This window comes from Galeopterus variegatus, unplaced genomic scaffold (genome assembly GCF_000696425.1).
Source record: "Galeopterus variegatus unplaced genomic scaffold, G_variegatus-3.0.2 Scaffold1067, whole genome shotgun sequence".
In the NCBI taxonomy this organism is placed as follows: domain Eukaryota; kingdom Metazoa; phylum Chordata; class Mammalia; order Dermoptera; family Cynocephalidae; genus Galeopterus; species Galeopterus variegatus.
Window position 1 is genome coordinate 268,788 of NW_007727178.1, and position 19,920 is coordinate 288,707.

The 19,920-nt window shown below is 36.9% G+C and overlaps 2 protein-coding genes across 3 annotated transcripts in view; both read right to left on the reverse strand.

Moving 5' to 3' along the window:
- ACVR2A (activin A receptor, type IIA) overlaps window positions 1-970 on the reverse strand; it is a 90,802-nt gene extending 89,832 nt beyond the window's left edge. The window contains exon 1 of one of the 2 annotated variants that reach the window (XM_008574581.1): window positions 591-970. In XM_008574581.1, the coding sequence (XP_008572803.1) occupies window positions 591-645 (55 nt within the window). In that variant the 5' untranslated portion in view covers window positions 646-970. The remainder of the gene's footprint in view (window positions 1-590) is intronic. The other variant, XM_008574580.1, reaches the window with a different exon arrangement.
- Window positions 683-19,920, reverse strand: part of LOC103592002 (serine/arginine repetitive matrix protein 1-like) — an 86,968-nt gene continuing 67,730 nt past the window's right edge. Inside the window, 4 exon segments of the mRNA XM_008574587.1 lie at window positions 683-724; window positions 949-1,485; window positions 1,547-1,757; window positions 2,219-2,256. Of these exon segments, the coding sequence (XP_008572809.1) occupies window positions 683-724; window positions 949-1,485; window positions 1,547-1,757; window positions 2,219-2,256 (828 nt within the window).

A 19,920-nucleotide genomic window follows, 5' to 3' on the forward strand; every position in this document is an offset into this window, starting at 1 on the left:
CTTCTGCACTGGGTTATAGTTAATACTCATCAACTACGACTATTTTTAACATTGCTGGACATTGAAGTTGAAGAAAACGTGAGGGACACCCAGATTAAATTGCCCATAGGATGCATTGTTTCTCACGCTCAGAATCAAGCAGCAACTGACTTCACCTATGTCGTGATATTCACCGGTGAAGCATTAATTCAAAGACAAAAAACAACCCTTGGTTTGGAGGAGCCCACACTAAATGAAATTCAGAATGTCTCAACCTTTGCATAAATTGTCACTTGTGGTATCTGTGGCTTAACTGCAATCCAACCAGCTCTGTCATCCAGTGTTACGGCCACAAACCATGACTTTCTCACTTCCACAACAACACAGCGCTCACTCTTATCAGTTCGCCAACCCAACTCCAAACAAGAAAAATTCATGGAGGTTTCCAGATCACAATCAGACCGGGGGGTGGCAGCCGAGGGGCTCGGGGTGTGGAGAAACCTGCCCAGACTCCACTGGAGCTCCCCGACCCAGCAGCAACCGCGGCCGTCAGTAGCGGCCGCCGCGGCCGCAGCAGCCCCGCCGCGCCGCGCCGCGCTCCCCGCACCTACCTGAAGAACAAGAGATAAGAAAGACGGCGAACGCCAACTTCGCAGCGGCTCCCATTTTCCCGAGGCGCCGGGGAATCCGTAGCAAGTTCTCGCTAGATATCCAGTTCCCTGGGTCTTCCTCGGAGACAAACCTCCTGGTGTAAAATCAACCGTCATAAAACATATTCGGAAGCCCCGACCAAAAAACGTTTACGGGGTTTAAAAAAAAAAAAAAAAAAGCGCAACAATAAAAAATAAAATGCACCACGGGGGAAAAATCGCCACACACACTCACAACACACAAAACCAAACAACGAAAAGCCAACAACAACAAAAGCGGGTTTAAATCACTGTCAAAATCACTGTCAGCTCCGCTCGCCTCTTGGGTCTCTCGGAACAAAACGCCAGGCTGAGGCGACGAAGAGGCGGCAGCAGCGGCGTCCGCTGCCGCCCGGACAGTCCGGGAACCGAGCTGGGTCCGACGTCCGGACCGACCTTCAACCCGGACACCCAAAGTCCGCGGACCACTGGCGGCCGAGCTCGCGGCGGTGGCGGCAGAGCCGGCGGCGGCGCGGGGAAGGGACTGCGGGCGGCGGCGACGGCGACAGCGGTGCAGGCGGGCGTGCCGGGCCGGGAGCGCGAGGAGATCGTCGGGGAAGCGAGGCGGGAGCGGGGGAGGAGGGAGAGCTCGAGGGCGGGGCCGACTGGAAGGCGAGGAGGCGGGGCGGACGGAGACTCGATACCGCGAGGCCTCGGCGTCCGGCCTGCTTGGGCGAGAGATCCCGCCACAAAGGGGCGCGGGTGCCTTAAAGTCCCTGAGCTGTAGCTGGGCTGTGGCCCGGCGGGTAGATGTGGTCGGGGTCCCGGCGCGCCTGGTGTCCAAGTCACGCCCCGTTGGCCTCTCTGGAGCCCCTGCCTGAATGGTCAGGGGGAACCCAAGAGGAACAGGACCCGAGGTGGAGCAAGTGGCTGCTGACTCTTCTGAGGGGCATCTGCGGCGCCCAGTCTTTCCTCTGGGGGGACGCCTCGTCCGCTCTGAGACTCTGAGAGCTAAGTCGGTGGAAGCCGGTCAGCCGCGCCCGCCGAGCTGCCCAGACGAGCTCGGTACGCGCTAGCTGGTGTCTGCGCCCCCGGCCATAGCGATGCGTCCCACCGCTGTGGCTTCTGCGTAAGCCTTTTGTCTTTCTGCTAAAAAAAAAAAAAAAAAAAAAAAAAAATACGCGCTAGCTGGTGTCTGCGCCCCCGGCCATAGCGATGCGTCCCACCGCTGTGGCTTCTGCGTAAGCCTTTTGTCTTTCTGCTAAAAAAAAAAAAAAAAGAAAAAAAAAATCGTCGCGGAGGAAGGACTGTCCACACCCGGTCAGGCTATCCACGCCACTTATCACGATGTGCAATTTGAATTCATTCCCGCCATCCCTTTTATACACAAAGCATTGTGTTGAAAACTATTCTGCGTGTAGTAAGTCCGCAGATGTTTATTACACTCTGAAGAAGAAACTGCGTACTTTGATCGACATATTTGATGGTCGGACAAGTGTTTACTTTTTCAAATTTTAGCTCTTTTACGGCCTATTTTTACGCTTTAATCCGTGTTGATTGCTTACAAGGTGCACGGAAAGGAATCCATAAGGTAAAAATAGGATCCATACCTCAAGGAACTCACGGTATTCGCTAAATCGGAAGTTGGCTACAGAGTACAAATTAAAGACTATTAAAGGTACTAGCTCTGTCGTTTAGCGAGCTCCCTAAAAGTAGAGATCCTCTCATTTTCCCCGTTTTATCCCGGCACCCAGAAATGTCTAGCATATAAGTGCTTAATAAATAATTGTATAAATGACTAGGGGATGACTTCCTTTTTCTTCAATACAATACCCTTACATGTATACTCCACAACTTTTGTTTTTTTTAGTAATAGAAATAACAAAGCAACTGTACTATATGGCTAATTCATGTTTTACTTGTGGTTTACTGATTCCCACATTTTCCACAAAGCCAAGCCTTTCACTTGTATTTATAGTGTCTTGTTTTTCTGTTCCTCTAAATTACTCTTTATGTCAGTCTATTAAGTTCATCCTGTAATTATCTGCCCATTTCTACAACTTGTTGGGGTTATTAATAATCATGTGGCTCTTTAAACTCCCTCCAAGATTTCCAGTTCTCAAGTCTTGGTGCTCAGAATTTGATATTGTGCAACAGTTCAAGTCCCAAGTTGGTCTAAAAGGTGTCTGAATGATCTCATGTTTTGTAGCTCTCCTGACTTTATAAGTTGGTCAGAGGAATATGTATAAAAACCTTCTTCCATTCTCTAGTTGAATTAAGAGTTGCCATTCACGGTTCTGGAATGGAAGAGTGTATTTTAATTTAGAACCACTTTCAGCTCATTCATGAATTTGATGTTGTGTTATATACTCTGCATCAGGCCCCACTGTTGTCTTATCTATGCATCACTTCAATATTTCTTGAATTGTGAAACCAGAGCAAGTGGAATAACTGGAATAACAAGTAATAGGACTGAAACTTGAAAATATATTCTTTATCTTACCATCCAAATTTGCCAGCATAAGAAGAGAATATGAAAATTATTTTTCCATAGTATTAAAAAGGAGCAACAAGTCAAGGTCTTTCCTAATAGTCAAAATAACCCTATGGGAGAAGTTATTAAATCCAGTAATAGTAGCTATCTACTTTGTCCCTAAATCTGTGTTTATCCCACCCCCTGCAGGTTTTAAAAATTCAAAAATAATTTAACCTAAAAAGACAGGGAGTTTGTGACTAATTCCCACTGGAGTATTAAAGCTTAAAAAGAAGATAGAGTGGCAGCTAACCGTACTGCCCCTCTTACCTCCCTATTTTCTAGAATCACTTTTCCTTATCTGCAAATCCAATGCCTTTCTAACACTGTGCAAGCTGTACTACCTGGGTTTGGGAAGGAAAGTGAGGAAGCAGAGGAAAGGAAAAGGAAACATGAAAGGAACTGTAGTCTGCCAAAGCATTAGACATTTTGACATAAACAGCTTTAACTAACATCACTCACTCCCCAAACCCAAGACCTATCCCTGTAGCCACTCCAATGCTAGAATTTCAAGTCCAGTGTCCTGCCAAGAAGTTCAATTGACCATAAGTTATTCCTAGTTGGAAGAATATTGAGAAGCCAGTTCAATCTAGACTTCAAGTATGTGTTGGCTGTATAAGGTGACATAAGTAAATGAGTGACACAGACTGCTTTCAGAATAAAGGATGATTCCTTTTTGTGTTAAAAACTCATGGCTCATAAAGATATGGACTAAATTTAAATCTTCATTTCTGAAGTAGGGCTGGAATTGAACTGGACTAGAATTAAACTCACCCTTGAGATTGAGTAGTATGCCATTTATGAGGGTACTTTTAAAAAGTTCATGGACAAATTGAATTAAAAGATAATACAAATCTTTCCAGAACTTTTTGAAATACCTTCATATTATGGGGAAATTCACCTTGAGGCATTCACCTGCCTTTGGAAACACCAACAGTAGCACACAAGCAAGACACGTCAAATCACTTTTCCTTCATCTTCAGGAAGATGAGAACCTTTGGAGTGTGAGGGATGTTAAGTTCTGAGATGAAAGATTTAGAAGTATTTCTGCTGCTTTCTAGCTACTATAAAAACCTACTCCTGTGTTCAGATAACATGGGCATTCCTGAAATGGAACGAGTAACAAACTTCTTATAACCAATATTACAAGGCATAATACAAGGGGAACAAGCTTGGTGACTTGTTAAGTCAAAGGTGGATAGATAATGATCAGTATATCTTTCTTCCTCCCCTTCTATTTATGTCCATACATAGCATTGCACTGTGCCAACGGGATCAAATAGACATACTGAGAATAGGATGTGGAAATGGATGAGCGGCAAAGTGGTAAGGCAAAATGTTTTAGGGCAAAACAGTGAGTTAGGAGAATTAAGAGAAACACATTAGCTGTGATGGAAATAATATATGCAGCACTCTGATAAAAACCTACACTAGGGCCGGCCCAGTGGCGCACTGCTACAGTGCGCCGCTTGGGAGCGCGGCAGCGCTCCCGCCGAGGGTTCGGATCCCACATACAGACCGGTTCCCGCTCACTGGCTGAGCGAGGTGCGGGCGCAACACCGAGGGTTGCGATCCGTTGCCGGACACAAAAAAAGACAAAAAGGAAAAAAAAAAAAAAAAAGCCTACACTAACCCAGCTACTAATATGAATCTCAACAACCAATTGGTTTCTCTGTAACATCCCAGTGATAGCATCTGACTTTTCCTTCCCACTATCACCCATTTCAAAATCAAGTAAATGTGTGGGAAACAAAAATAACAGGCTTAATTTGGAAAGGATTTTTTCCCACCCTCCAATTTATATTCATGACCACAGCTGCTTAGTTTTCCTGAACAAGTACTAAGACTCAAGTCCTCCCCAGACTGATAGCCATAGGGCCTACTCTAAACCCTACTGAGTATCTGACAGAACACTTGTCCCCACCAACTCCCACAGTGGTTCTGAATCATGGTGCTACTGACCCTTCCTCCAGCAGCTAGAAATGTGTATGAGAGGATAGGAGGTGGGGAGGGTGTTGGTTTGGACAATAACTGGAAAGGGTGGTGCCACTGGCTTTTAGCGTCCTGGGGCTAGGATGCTAAGTGTCCTGCAGTAGGTTTGGTAGTCCTACCAAACAAAGTATAACTGAAGCTTTGAAATATACTACCTTAAACTAATCACAAACAGAAGGATGGTGGAGTAAACCAGCCCTACTTGAAGTAAGGTTCTCAAACCAGTACTAGTCTCAAGGTGTTTGTTACTGGTCTTCAGTGAGAAAAGTATGGACATTGACAACAACTGTTTAGGAAGTTTCATAGAAATTTGACAGAAAACTTTTGTGTCTCTTGAAACTAATAATAAAATAATTGGGCTTATATTTTGTTATTGTTTTTAGTTCATGCTTTTAGTAATTTAATTTTATTGTTTTACTTTAAAAAGTTTCACAGATTGGAAATTCATCATAGAGAATTTGAAAGGCACTGGAGTACAGAATAGGCTATATATATCTGACTCTTTCTCAAAAATAGTGCCCTCCATCCATTTTGACAAATGCTTAAAATCTTGAATAAAACTTTCATTTATAGTCATGAAATTTCCTATAGTGCAAGACTCCATAAGGGTCAGACATTTTCATTACATTTTCTATCTTTTTCTGTGATATTCATTATTTAGCAAGTAATTACTAAGTCCAGAATTTGTGCTAGTTGTTGGTTGTTCAAGTGACAGATGAAATGGATATAATCTCTGCTCTCATTGAGTTTACAGTATTATAAAGAAGCCAAGAAAATAGCCAGTAAAAATGTAATTGCCAAAGGGAAGGATTATTTATAAAAGCAGACAGAATAAGGGTGGAGGGATAGGATAGAAAGGGGGGACTTATTTGGAGAGAATAATTCAGGAAGGACTCACTGAGGAAGTGACATTTAAACTAGAACCTGCAAGATGAAAGGGAAATATCCATGAAAGAAGCTAATGAAGCCAATGAAGAAGGAACAGTATGTACAATGCCTATAACATATTCAAGAAATTGAAAGAAAGCTTTCATGGTAACAGAGAGAGTAGTATGAATAAGGAGAGAGGAGAACAGGCTCCAGACTATGCAAGATCTTACAGGCCAAAGCAAGGTCCTTAGATTTTATTCAAAGTGAAACATCAAGCTATTGGAGAGTTTTAAGTGAGAGAGTTTGTGGTCTGGTTTGTGTTTAAAAGATCACTCTGGAGGATGAGTTACAAGAGATTACCAGAGAAAGCAAAGAGACTTTCTTTGCTTTAGTCAGCAGAGGTATTACAGTAAGTCAGGAGAGGTATTGCAGTAAGTCAGGAGAGATGATAGAATTGTGAACTAATGTGGAAAAAAGTGGACAGATTCAAGATATATTCTGGAAGTGAAATCAACAGGATTTACTAATGGATTGGATGACTCCTACGCTTTTTCTTATGCAAATGAGAGGAGGTAGTGTCATTTATTGAGATTGGTAAGATTTAGGGGGAGAGGCGTCTTATAGGGCAGGGACTGGAGAGATAAGTAGTGAAAAAATTCAGTTTTGAAATGTTAAATTTGAGATTCTTGTGAGACACCCAAATGGAGATGGAAAGTAAGCAAGTGACTAAAGTTTGGAGGAACATGCAATGCTATGGATATAAATTTTGGAGTTGTCAACATATGAATGATATTTAAGGCCATGGAAATGAATGAGACTATCTAAATAGGGAGTGGAGAGAGAGAGAAGAAATTTAACAGTCAAGTAGAGGATTAAAAGCCAGGAAAGGAGATGCAGAAGTGGCAACCAGAGAGATGAGATAAAAACTAAGGGAGAGGGATGTCATATATGAGAGTGTTTTACAAAAGGGAGATAGGAACAATGTTGAATCTTTTAGGGACATCCAGCAAACTGAAGAATATAAGGGGCTACTGGATGTGGCATCATGGAGAGAATTGATGTCCTTGACAGTAGTTTCATAAATAAACATGTGGAGGCATCATAAATAACAAATCTCTAAATATATTTGACTATAAAAATCAAATAAATGGGGTAGTGGCTAGAGGGAAATTTGGAATCAAGAGAGAATTTTATTTTCTTTCTGTTTTCAAATGAGAGATTATAAACTGTATTTGTGAACTGATAGGTATGGAGCTAAAGGAGAAAAGATTGCAAATGAAGAAGAAAGAGAGGAAAGCTGAATGGGCCAAATACTTGTTGAGGCAAGAAAGGAGGAGCTTCAGAAAATGATTTTGATAGGTTAACCTTTGGGGGGGGGCATTTCTTTTTCTTATTCTTTGTCTCTTTGTCTCCTTCCTTCCTTCCTTCCTTCCTTCCTTCCTTCCTTCCTTCCTTCCTTCCTTCCTTTCTTTCTTTCTTTCTTTCTTTCTTTCTTTCTTTCTTTCTTTCTTTCTTTCTTTCTTTCTTCTTTCTTTCTTTTGTTCCTTCCTGTCTGGCAGGAAGAAGGAAGGGCAAGCAGAAGCAAGTAAGTTTGTACAACTGGACACTAGAAGATGACGGTAACTCCAGCTAAGAGCTCTTCATTTCTCTGAAATATAAAGCAAGGTTTTCAGCTTAAAGTGAAAGGGGCATGATGAAAAGGTATAAAATCGTCCTAATTGAGATTGGAGAGAGATGGATTGTAGTAGGATTGCCAGGGTTGAGCGCTCATTTGAGATTAGAGATCATGTGTTTATCATGACTCCAGTCTACCCAGCTGTGTGATTATTTCCTGCAACACATGAGTGTTAGCAGGCATAGAGAAGGCAGATGACTGAGTTCTTACATGGTTGGATTTGTTAGGTGGGTGATTTTGAGAAAGAGAGAAATAAGGAAGTTATGGAAATTGTATGAAAGTCATTGGAAAAATGACTCATGGAATTTGAATTGGATAAGAAGAAAGTACAGTCAAGAAGAAAGTACAGTTGAGAAGAGGCTGTTGTGGATAGAAAGAAATGATAGGAGCAATGAATTAGAGGACTGACACTATTAGGATGACCTGTTTAAGCAACTGAACTAGAAAGATAAGAACTATGACTAGAGAATAAGAGTTAACAACGTTTTAGAGAGGAGTTGTGTCTGGTAATGACAGTGACCAGGGAGTTACCAATGTAATGATAGACAAAATGGTCACTAGTGATGAGGAGGTCCAAGAATTGGGATATCAAAGCATCTAGGGAATTGGATGAATCATCTGCAAGGATGTTGAAATCACCTAGAATGATGAGAAAAATTGGACTGGTGAGTGAAAACGTTAAGACTTCAGAATGTGAGAATGTCACCAGAAGGTAGTTAAATGACAGCATTGCTCAATATTGTTTCTAACAAGATAAGTGGTTTTTAAAGTGTTTCCACATACATTCTTACTTGACTCTAATTACAACTTTGTGAGACAGATAGCTTTGATAATGTTATTACCATTTTATGAAGAAGGGAAAAACCGGAGTCTCAGAACTATGAATGCACTAGAAGCAGTTATAAGGAGACACATGATAAAGAGAATCAATTTATTGTCCTGTATTTTAAGTTAAATTCCAATTTATAAAATAAAATGAGGCCTATATATTAAATCTTTAAAAGTATTCTTTTTAAGGCTACTTTTCAATGGCATATTTCCTAAGTACAAGTTAATTTTAAATTTCTCTGTATATAAAAAAACTCAATCGGGCCGGCCCGGTGGCGCACTGGATAGTGCGCCGCTTGGGAAGCGCGGCGGCGCTCCCGTCCGAGGGTTCAGATCCCACATATGGACCGGTTCCCGCTCACTGGCTGAGCGAGGCGCGGGAGCGACACCGAGGGTTGCAATCCCGTTGCCGGTCCCCGGTCCGGTACGGGGGCAACACTGAGGGTTGCGATCCGTTGCCGGACATGGAAAAAAGACAAAAAAACAAAAAAACTCAATCTTTATATTTTTTCAGAAGCATATATTGTGCAAAGTAAAAGTACCAGACAAAGCAATAATCTGAATATTTGCTCCTTTTATCATATAGAGAGAACATTTTCTGAATCTGTGCTGAGATAAAATTATCATAAAAATTGGGAATAATTATTATTTAAAACTCTATTTCTAAAGAATTATGAATAAGAAAAAGAAAAGAATAGATGTGAGTTTATTGTTAATATTTTGTGTGAATGTGAATTTTTACATTTTGGTGATAGAAGAATAATAATATGTATACATGGTGTATAATACGTTTTACAGTTTAAAAAAAAGGCCTGTGGGGCAAAGAAAGATTATTTTCCTCACAATTCTTAAAAAAATTTTGTTTTCTCAGGCCTAACTGCACTGGATTTTTTCCCTACCTGCTTAAGCATGCAAATTAAACAAAACACTTAACTGCACTTTACTGTGCTTCATTTTAACTTAGATCAGAAGAATTTTAATCAAAGCAGTACTGAGGCTTTAGGGGAAGCAATTGTAGAGATGTTTGTAATAATTTTAACTGGTCAAAATATATTGTGTGCATTTCCCTATATTCGAAATCTGTTATTATAAACTAGTCTTGCAAATAAGTGATAATTTTATCCCATTTTTTCAGGTGAACAAATGAAAGGTTAAATGGCTTGCTCAGGGGCACAAATTGAATCAGTAGCAGAAGTGGAATTATAACTCCAAACTACTGACTCAAAGCTTAGTCCAATGAGCCATGCTGTTTCTCAAGTAGTAAGCATATTAATTGTTCCTCCAAGCAGGAAACAGAGCTCTAAATGGAGCATGTCCTATCCAGAAGACCTATGCAACACAGTAAAGAAACCTACTTTTTTCACTTAAAGAAAAAATTACATTCAAAATGGTCAAACTTACTTCTTTGTTGAAGAGAAAATATATGCTATAAATTCAAAAAGTAATACATCATATGTTATAAAAATCCATTTTGTATATTTTGTATTTGTAAAACCATACAATTAAAAACTGGGATACGCAGAGTGATGAATTTTCAGTATCAGGTAAATACTTAGATAATTCAGGAATTGATTTACCCTTTGTTATTTAGGCTAACCACAGAAAAACAGCAATTTCACACATTTTTCTTTATATTTGAATAAATGTGTTCCTGACTCCTCTCTCTTATTTTAATCCCACCCATATATATATATATATTTTTTTTTCTTTTACTTAATTTTAACTCTGCAATTTAAAAACCACAAACAGAAAGGCTCTGTTGAAAGTAGACATTAGGGAAAATTGCAAATTAGAAGTAAATGGCTCTATTTCCATTTCTGGCTTTGATAGACTAGCTTGTATTACATTAACTCTTCTGTTAAGAATAACTGTTTAAAAATAATACATACAACAACTGTTTAAAGCCACTAGAGAGGAACTAAGGATGCCAACACTGCAGGAACAAAGATTTCTGAGAAGAAAGAAGTATAGTAAATTGAGCCATTCGCCTAAACTTTTTACTTTGGTATTTGCAGATTCATGCTATGAGTAATAGATGCTAAGAATAAAGTGACAGTCTGGGCTTACAGCAGTCTCACTGGTTAGGGTGATAGATGTTGGAGTTTGAAGCTGCCGAAGTGATTGGGACTTGAGGAACAAAGGCCCAGGAGTTTAGAAAACCACACGGCTGTAAGCCCCAAATTTTGTGCAATTTCCCCTCAACGCATGTTCTGGTTCCTCAACTGTGTAGGATAGAATGTACAGAAATTAAGTAGAAAATAGTAGTTTGGATTTTAAAAAGCTGAGCTGATATTTTGGCAGTCTTGGAGACCATGGGAGACAAAGACGGGAATCTCGGGACCACAAAAGAGGAAGAGCCCAAGTAAACATTTCAGAATTGAAGATAAGAACCCAAGAAGGCTAGTCCTAAAAAATAAAGGCTAAGCTTTAAGATTTAGGGTAAGCTAAAAGTTAATGAGCCTTAAAAATTCTGAAATCCAGCACTGACTGGAGTACTATGATAAGCCCATGCATTATATGACTGCTGGAGCAAGTTAAATCCTCTCTGGAAAAAATTAACTCATGTAGAGTCTTTGCAATTTTTCACAATGTCCAGCATTCAATTTAAAAATTACCAAGCATGTGAAAAACAGGACCAGATGGAAATGCTGGAATCAAAAATGATAAGAACCACAATAAATTAAAAGATGGGTTTATAATAGGTTAGGCACAGCAGAGAAAAAATAGTGAATTAAGAGAGAGGGCTGTAGAAAATAATCAGATTTAAGCATAGAAAGTAAAAAAGATGGAAAACACAGAAGCAAGAATAAGAGATATGTGTAACAGAGTTTTAAAATTCTGATATACCTGTAATTGGAGTCCCAGAAGGATAGGAGAGCATAAGTTAAACAAAAGCAGTATTTGAAAAGTTGTTGGCAATTAATTTTACAAAACTAATGAAAGAAAGCAAGTCATGAATTCAAGAAGCTCCAAAAATGCCATGTATGACACATTTAAAGAAAACTACAACCAGAACATTATATTCAAACATCTGAAAAGCAATGACAAAAAGAAAATATTGAAAGTAGTCAGAGAAAAAATTCATTACCCAGTACCTTTAAAGGAGCAAAAATATGACTATCTGCTGACCTTTTAATAGAAACTATGGAATCCAAAAGAAAATGGAATGATGCTATAGATTGAACATCCCCCCTCCAAAATTCATTGAAGCTTGACCCCCATTGTAACAGTGCTAAAAGGGTGGGAAATCTGATTATGGTATTTGAAAGGTGGAAACCTTTCAGAGGTGATTAGATTGCAGGGACTGTGCCCTTGTGAATGGATTGGTCCATTCATGGAGTAATGGGCATAGTTCTGACGGCTTTATAAGGAGAGCAAGTGAGAAGGTGAGCTCACTCTTGCTCAGTCCATTTTTCTCTCATGCTGTGATATCCTGAGTTGCCGTGGAGAGTCATCACCCAGAAGAAGGCCCTCACCTAATGTGCTCTCATGACATTGATTTCCCAACCTCCAAAATTTCATTTCTTTATAAATTACCCAATTTCAGCTATTCCGTTACAATCAACAGAAATAGACTAATACAAATGACATCTTTAAAATTCTGAAAGGATACAACTGCCAAGCAATAATTGTATACTCATAAAAACAATCCATCAAAAAGGAATGTTAAATAAATATACTTTCAGACAAACAAAACTTGAGAAGGGCCGGCCTGGTGGCACATTCGGTAGAGTGTGGCGCTTGGGAGTGCGGCGGCGCTCCCACCGAGGGTTTGGATCCCATATAGAGACCGGTCTGCTCACTGGTTGAGCGCGGTGCGGGCACAACACCAAGAGTTGCAATCCCATTGCCGGTCATGAAAAAAGACGAAAAGGAAAAAAAAAAATTTGAGAAAATTTGTTGCTAGCAGACCTCCACTAAAAGAGAGTCTAAAGAGATCGTTTTTAGGATTAAACATGCAGAAAAAAATGAAGACATAGGGAAGGATAAATACATGAGTAAATCTAAATATAAACAATAGTAATAATGTCTTATGGGGTTAAAAAATAAATGTAGGATTAACATATATGACAACAATAGCACAAGAAGTAAAGAGGGAGTGTCTTAGTTTAGGCTGCTATAACAAAATATCATAGATGTGTGGCTTAAACAACAATCAGTTATTTCTTGTAGTTCTGGAGGCTGAGAATTCCAAGATCAAGGTGGCAGAAGACTCAATTCTTGGTGAGGGCCCTCTTCCTGGATTGCAGCCAGTCATCCTCTCACTTTGTTGTCATATGGTGGAGAAAGACAGTGAGCTCTGATCTCTCTTTTTCTTCTTATAAGGACAAGTTCATCTAAATCTAATTATTATCTAAAGGACTTACCTCCAAATACTATAACATTGGGGGTTATGGCTTCAACATATGAACTTTGGGGGAGCACAAACATTCAGTACATAACAGGAGGTAAATGAAGTTAAAGTGTTGTAAGGTTCTTGCATTATCCAAGAATCAATAAATGTACTAATGTAAAACAAACTGTCATAAGCAAAGGATGAATGTTGGAATTTATTATTTTAGGGTAACCAATAAAATAGTAATAAATATATAACTAACAATATACTAAATGGGACAAATGGAGTAATAAACACTTGATTAGTTCAATAGAAATAAAGGCAGAAAAACAGAGAACAGATGGTAAAAAAGAAAACATAGTAAGAAGGTAAATTTAATACAAACCAATCAATAATTACATTAAATTAGTGGTATTAATACTCCAATTAAATGACAAAGATGGTCAGATTGAATAAGAAAAAAAAATACCCATCCATATGCTACTTGTAAGAGATATACCTTAGATATAAGGACTCTTAAGGATTAAAAGTACTCATATGAAAGATTTGACACAAAACTATAATAAAAAGAAAATGGTATAGCTATCCTCATATTAGGCAAAGCAGACTATAAGACAAAAAAGTATTACTAGAGAGAATAATAGTGTTTCATAATAATAAAAGGATCAGTAGGACTTTAAACTTGAATTTGAAGGTACATAATAATATAGTCTTAAAATATGTAAAGAAAGATGTTACAGAGATAAAAATAGAATAGAAAAATTGAGAATAATAGTTGAAGTTTTTATTAGCATCTATTTTTAGTAACTGATGGTGAAGAACATTATATTTAACAATTGCCCAATATAAACTTTTTTCAAATTTTCATGGAACATTGCCCCAAATCAACCATATTCTGGACCATAAAACAAGTATCAATAGATTTCAAATAACTTAAATAATCTGGAGTGTATTCTCTGACCATAATGGAATTAAGCTAGATACTATTAACAGAAAAATAAGAAAAAAATTCTAATGGTAGGAAGTTATCAATACTCTTTAAAATAACCCATGGGTCAAAGTGGAAATTGCAATGGAAATTAGAAAATATTTTGAGTTCTATGTCAACAAATATGTGACATACCCAAACTAGTGTTTGTAGTTTAAATGTGTAGCAGGAAATTTATAGTCATAAATGCACTTAATAAGGAATAAATGCTGAAAGTCAATGATCAGATTTCATCTCAGGATTCCAGAAAAAGAACAGCAAATTAATTGCAAAGAAAACAGAAGGAAATAAATGATAAAGTTAAAAATAGGAAATCAATAAAATATAAAATAGAGAATGTAGAAAAATAATATTTGGTTCTTCGAAATGATTAATGAAATTGACAATTCCCTAGCAATCTAATCAAGAAAAAAGTCGATAGTATCCGTATTAGAAATTAAAAGCTGTCATCATCCTACAAATAGCAAAAAATTATTAGAGACTATTATGATAGACTACTGATAACAAACTTGAATATTTTGGTGAAATTGACAAATACCTTGAAAAAGAAAACTTAGAAAAGTGGACACAGGATGACTAGACAATCTTAATCATCCTATCTCTATTAAATCAATTGAATCTTCAATAAGAAACTTTCCATAGACAGCCACACACACACTTCATATGTACATAATTTCACCTGTGAATTCTTCCAAATAGAACAGAGTAAAAAAACCCCACTATTATTAAAGAAATTCTTCGAGGGAATTAAAAATGTGTAAATACTTCTCCTTTCATTTTATAAAGTTTGTTTACTCTTGATACCAAAATCTAACAAAGACATTACGAGGGAAAAAAAATTCACAGGAAAATTACTCCCACGAATGAAAGCAAAAATTCTTTAGAAGAAGAATTTGCAAATAAAATCCAGTGATATATTAAAAAGACAGTATATCATGATGAAGTTGGATTTATTCTACAAATATAAAGTTGATTTCATAGCAAAAAAATCAATGTAATCAACAACATTAACAGAATAAAGAAAACAAGCCACTTGACTTCAGTAGATGCATTTCAATGGATGCAGAAAAACTATTAGATAAAATTCAACACCTGATTATAATTTTAAAATATAATTATTAATAAAGTAATAATCTGATAAAGGGTATCTAAGAAACAAAAATAAACAAAAAAAACTATAGGTAACATTATACTTAATGATGAAATATTGAGAGTTTTCACGTTTAAATTGGGAAGGAACAAAGATGGCTGCTATCATTGCTTTTATTCAACACTATGATAGATGTGTTAGTGGATATTGGAATAAATACAGATTAGAAAGAAGAAATAAAACTATTCTTACTATTTACAAATTTTGTAATTGTAACATGTAGGAAATTCAGAAGAATCTACAGATAAACTGTTAGAATTAAAAAGTAAATTTAACAAAGTCCCTGGGAAAAAAGTCAATCTGCCATTATATTTCAATATACTACAATTAGAAAATGAAAGTTTAAAAGCAATACCAATTTCAGTAGAATCTAAAACATCAAATACTTCAGAATAAAATTAATAATAGTTATAAAATACCTTAGTAAAGCTGCAAAATATTATTGAAAGAAAAAAGAGAGGATCTAAACAAATAAAGGTATATGTGAGGGATCTTCAAAAGGTTCATGAAAATGAGTTTTATGAAAAAACTATGCATGGATTGGAAATTTTTTTCATCAAAATAAACTAGTACTAGCTTGTTATAACATGTCTGAAGAGGATCTAAGTGTGAGGCACTAAGAAGGATAAAACATCAGTTTGAAAAGAGCCCCAATCAGAGCAACATGAATTCTGCTAAAATTGAAGCAAGAACAAAAATCAAATATATAGTGAAGGGTGGTGGAAGATGGGTGAAATTATTGGTACTTTATGAAAAGTTTATGGGGCAATGCCGCAAGAAATCAGCAGTTTACAAATGGATAACTCATTTTAAGAAGGGACCAGATCATGTTGAAGATGAAGTCTGCAGTGGCAGACCATCCACATCAATTTTCAAGAAAAAAATTAATTTTGTTCATGCCCTAATTGAAGATGACCAACTATTAACAGCAGAAACAATAGCCAACACTACAGACATCTTAATTGATTCAGCTTACACTATTCTGACTGAAAACTTAATGTTGAGCAAACCCTCTGTTCAATGGGTGCCAAAACAGTTGTGCCCACATCAGCTGCAAACAAGAGCAGAGCTTTCAATGGAAATTTTATACAAATGGGATCAAGATTCTGAAGCATTTCTTCACTGTAACAGGAAATAAAACATGGCTTTACTACTGAAGACAAAGCACAATCAAAGCAATTGGAAGTGGTCCAGTCAAAGCAAAAGCAAAGGTCAAGACCAAAGGTCAAGGCAGCAATTTTTGGGGATGCTCAAGGCATGTTGCTTGTTGAGTTTGTGGAGGTCCAAAAATGATAAAATGTGCTTCTTATGAGAGTGTTTTGAGAAAGTTAGCCAGAGCTTTAGCAGAAAAACACCAGAAGTCCTTCTCTACCACAACAATGTTCCTGCTCATTCCTCTCATCAAACAAGGACAATTCTGTGAGAGTTTCAATGGGAAATCATTAGGCATCCACCTTAAGATCCTCATTTGGCTCCTTCTGACTTCTTTTTGTTTCCTATTTAAAAAAAAATCTTTACAGGGCACCCGATTTTCTTCAGTTAATAGTGTAAAAAAGGCTGCATTTGACATGGTTAAATTCCTAGGACCCTCAGTTTTTTAGGGATGGACTGGTATCATCACATAAAAGTGTCTTGAACTTGATGAAGCTTATGTTGAGAAATAAAGTTTATATTTTATTCTTATCTTTTAATTCCATTTTCCATGAACTTTTTGAAGTCCCCTTGTACCATGTCCCCTCATGGCATGGACAACTTAACGTTATAAAAATTTCAATTCACTCTAATTTACCTCTAGATTCAATACATGGCCAATGAAAAGAACAGCTGGTTTTGTTGTTGTTGTTGTTTTAGTTTGTTTGATGGCAATTAAGAAGCTGATGCTAAAATTTAGACAAGCTGGTGAAAATAGGCAAGCCGATTTTTAAATATGGAATTACGAGTAGCAAAAAGCCTAAAACATTCAAAACAATTTAAAGAACAAAGAAGGCTGATATCCAGATATCAAGACTTATTGTAAAGCCTCAATAATTAAAACAGTGAGGTAATGGCTCAAGAATGGAAAAGTATAAAGATACTGAAGGAAAAGAACATGGGCTGGCTGGTTTGCTCAGTTGGTTAGAGTGCAGCCTTATAACACCATGGCCATGGGTTCAGATCCCTGGACCTTCCAGTCACCAAAAAATAAAATAAAATTAAATTAAAATAAAATAAAAAACAAAAAACCAAACCAAACAATCAAAACAAAACAAACAAAAAAAACCCAACAGAGTCCAGAAACATTTCCACAAGTTTTACCTTATACCACCTGTTTATGACAAAGGTGCCACTGCAATGCAGTGAAGAAATGCTGCTATGTTCAATAAGTAGTTGGATCAACTGGATAGTCACATAGATAAAAATAAAACTTGTCCTCTACCTCGCATCACTCATAAAAATTCTAATTCCGCTATATCATACACCTAAATGTGAAATATTTAGCAGTAAAGCTTCTAGAAGATAACATAGGTGAATATATTCATGAGATGAGGGTTGGTGAAGATTTCTAAAGAGGACCAAAAACAACAAAAAAGACTAATTATAAAAGAAAAAATGACAACATGAACTTCAATAAAATGAAAAGCTTCTGTTGATCAAAAGACACTGTTAAGAGAGAGTATATAAGGAATTCCTCAGGCAAATTTTTAGAAATAGGCAAAATTCTTGAGCAGGAAATTTACAAAACGGGGTATCCAAATGGCTAGTAAACATGTGAAAAAGTATTCAACATCATTAGTTCAGAGTAAAAATGCTCAGTAAAATCACAATGAGACATTACTACACACCCACAGACTAGCTAACATTTTTATTTTAATGATCATTCCAATGTCGGTGAAGATGTGAATCAATTAAAATTCTCATATGCTGCTTCTGGGAACATAAGTTGTTATACCCATTCTTGAAAAATGCTTCAATTTCTAGTAATGTCTCTACTAAAGTTGCCTAACCTACGACATGGTGAATTCAGTTCTAGTTTATATCCAAGATAAGTGCCACAACAAGACATGTACAAGAATGGTTATAAAGGTTTATCTACAACAGCCAAAATGTAGAAACAATCATCAATGGTATAATGAATAAATACAGTGATATATATATATATATCATATATATTTTTATAAGACAGCTTTATTGAGATATAATTTACATCCCATAAAACTCACCTTTGTAAAGCATACAATTCAGTGGTTTTTAGTTTATTCAGAGTTGTGCAGCCATCCCCACTATCTAATTTTATAACATTTTTAGTACCGCAAGAAGCCCTGTGTCCATTAGCAGTCACTTCCCATTTCCCCACATACCCTGACAAACACTATGTTCTGTCTCTATGTATTTGCCCATTGTGTACTTCTCATATTAAAATAATTATACAATATGTGATATTTTGTGACTATCTACTTTTACTTAGCATAATATTTTCAAGGTTCATCTATGAGGTAGCATGTATCAATACTTTATCCTTTTAATGCTGAATAGTATTCCATTGTACTCCATTGAATATTCTATTGAGTATTCCACTGAATATTCCATACTGTTCATCAGCTCATGGATATTTGAGCTTTTTCCACCTTTTGGCTATTATGAATAATGCTGCTATGAACATACATTTTTGAGTTTTTGTGTGGCTATTTATTTTAATTGCTCTTGGGTATGAAAGCAAGAGTAGCATTGTTGGGTCATTTGATAACTTTATTCTTAACATTATGAGGAACTGCCAAACTGTTTTCCAAACTGGCTGCATGATTTTACAATCCCACTGGCAGTGTAGGAGGGTTCCAATTTCTCCACCTCCCTACCAACACTTGTTATTTTTCATCTTGTTTATTTTAGCCATCCTAGTGGATGTGCGGTGATAGCTTATTGTGGTTTCGATTTGTATTTCCCTAATGGCACATGGTGTTGAGCATCTTTTCTTGTGCTTATTGGTCATTTGAATATCTTCTTTGGAAAATGTCTTTTCAAGTACTTTCACTATTTTTAAATTGGGTTATTTGTCCTTTTATCATTGAATTGTGAGAGTCATTTGTATATTTGGATACAAGTCCCTTATACATATGATTTAGAAATATTTTCTTGCATTCTATGGGTTGTCTTTTTTAGTTTCTTGATGGCATTTTTTGAAGTGCTTTAGGTTTTAATTTTAATGAAGTCCAGTTTATCTGTTTTTTTCTTTTGTCACTGGCACTTTTGGTGTCATGTCTAAGAAACTATTGCCTGACCCAAGGCCACAAAGATTTACTCCTGTGTTTTCTTCTAAGAGTTTCACAGTTTTATATCTTACATTTAGGCCTGTGATGCATTTTAAATTAACTTTTCTATATGGTATGAGGTAGGGATCAAAATTCATTCTTTTGCATGTGGATATCTAGTAGCCTCAGAACTATTTGTTGAAGAGACTGTTCTTTCCCCATTGAGTTGCCTTGGCAACCTTGTTATAATCAATTGACCACAAGTGTGAGGGTGTATTTCTGTACCCCCAATATCTCTATCCTATGCCTGTACCACACTGTCTTTATCACTACAAATTTGTAGTAAGTTTTGAAATCAGGAAGTGTTACCCTCCAAGTGGGTTCTTGTTTTTAAGATTGTTTTGACTATTCTAGGCCACTTGCTCAAACTGTGTGAGTTTTAGGAACAGTGTGTCAATTTCTGCAGAAAAGCCAGCTAGGATTTTGATAAGAATTGTGTTCAGTCTGTAGATCAATTTTGTAATATTGCCACATTAACAGTATTAAGTGTTTCAACTGGTAAACATGGAATGTTTTTCCATTTATTTAGGTTTTCTTTAATTTCTTTAAACAATGATTTGTAGTTTTTCAATGTTGCACTGCTTTTGTTAAATTTATTCTTAAGGATTTATTCTTTTTTTTTTTTTTTTTTTTTTTTTTTTTTTTTTTTTCCAT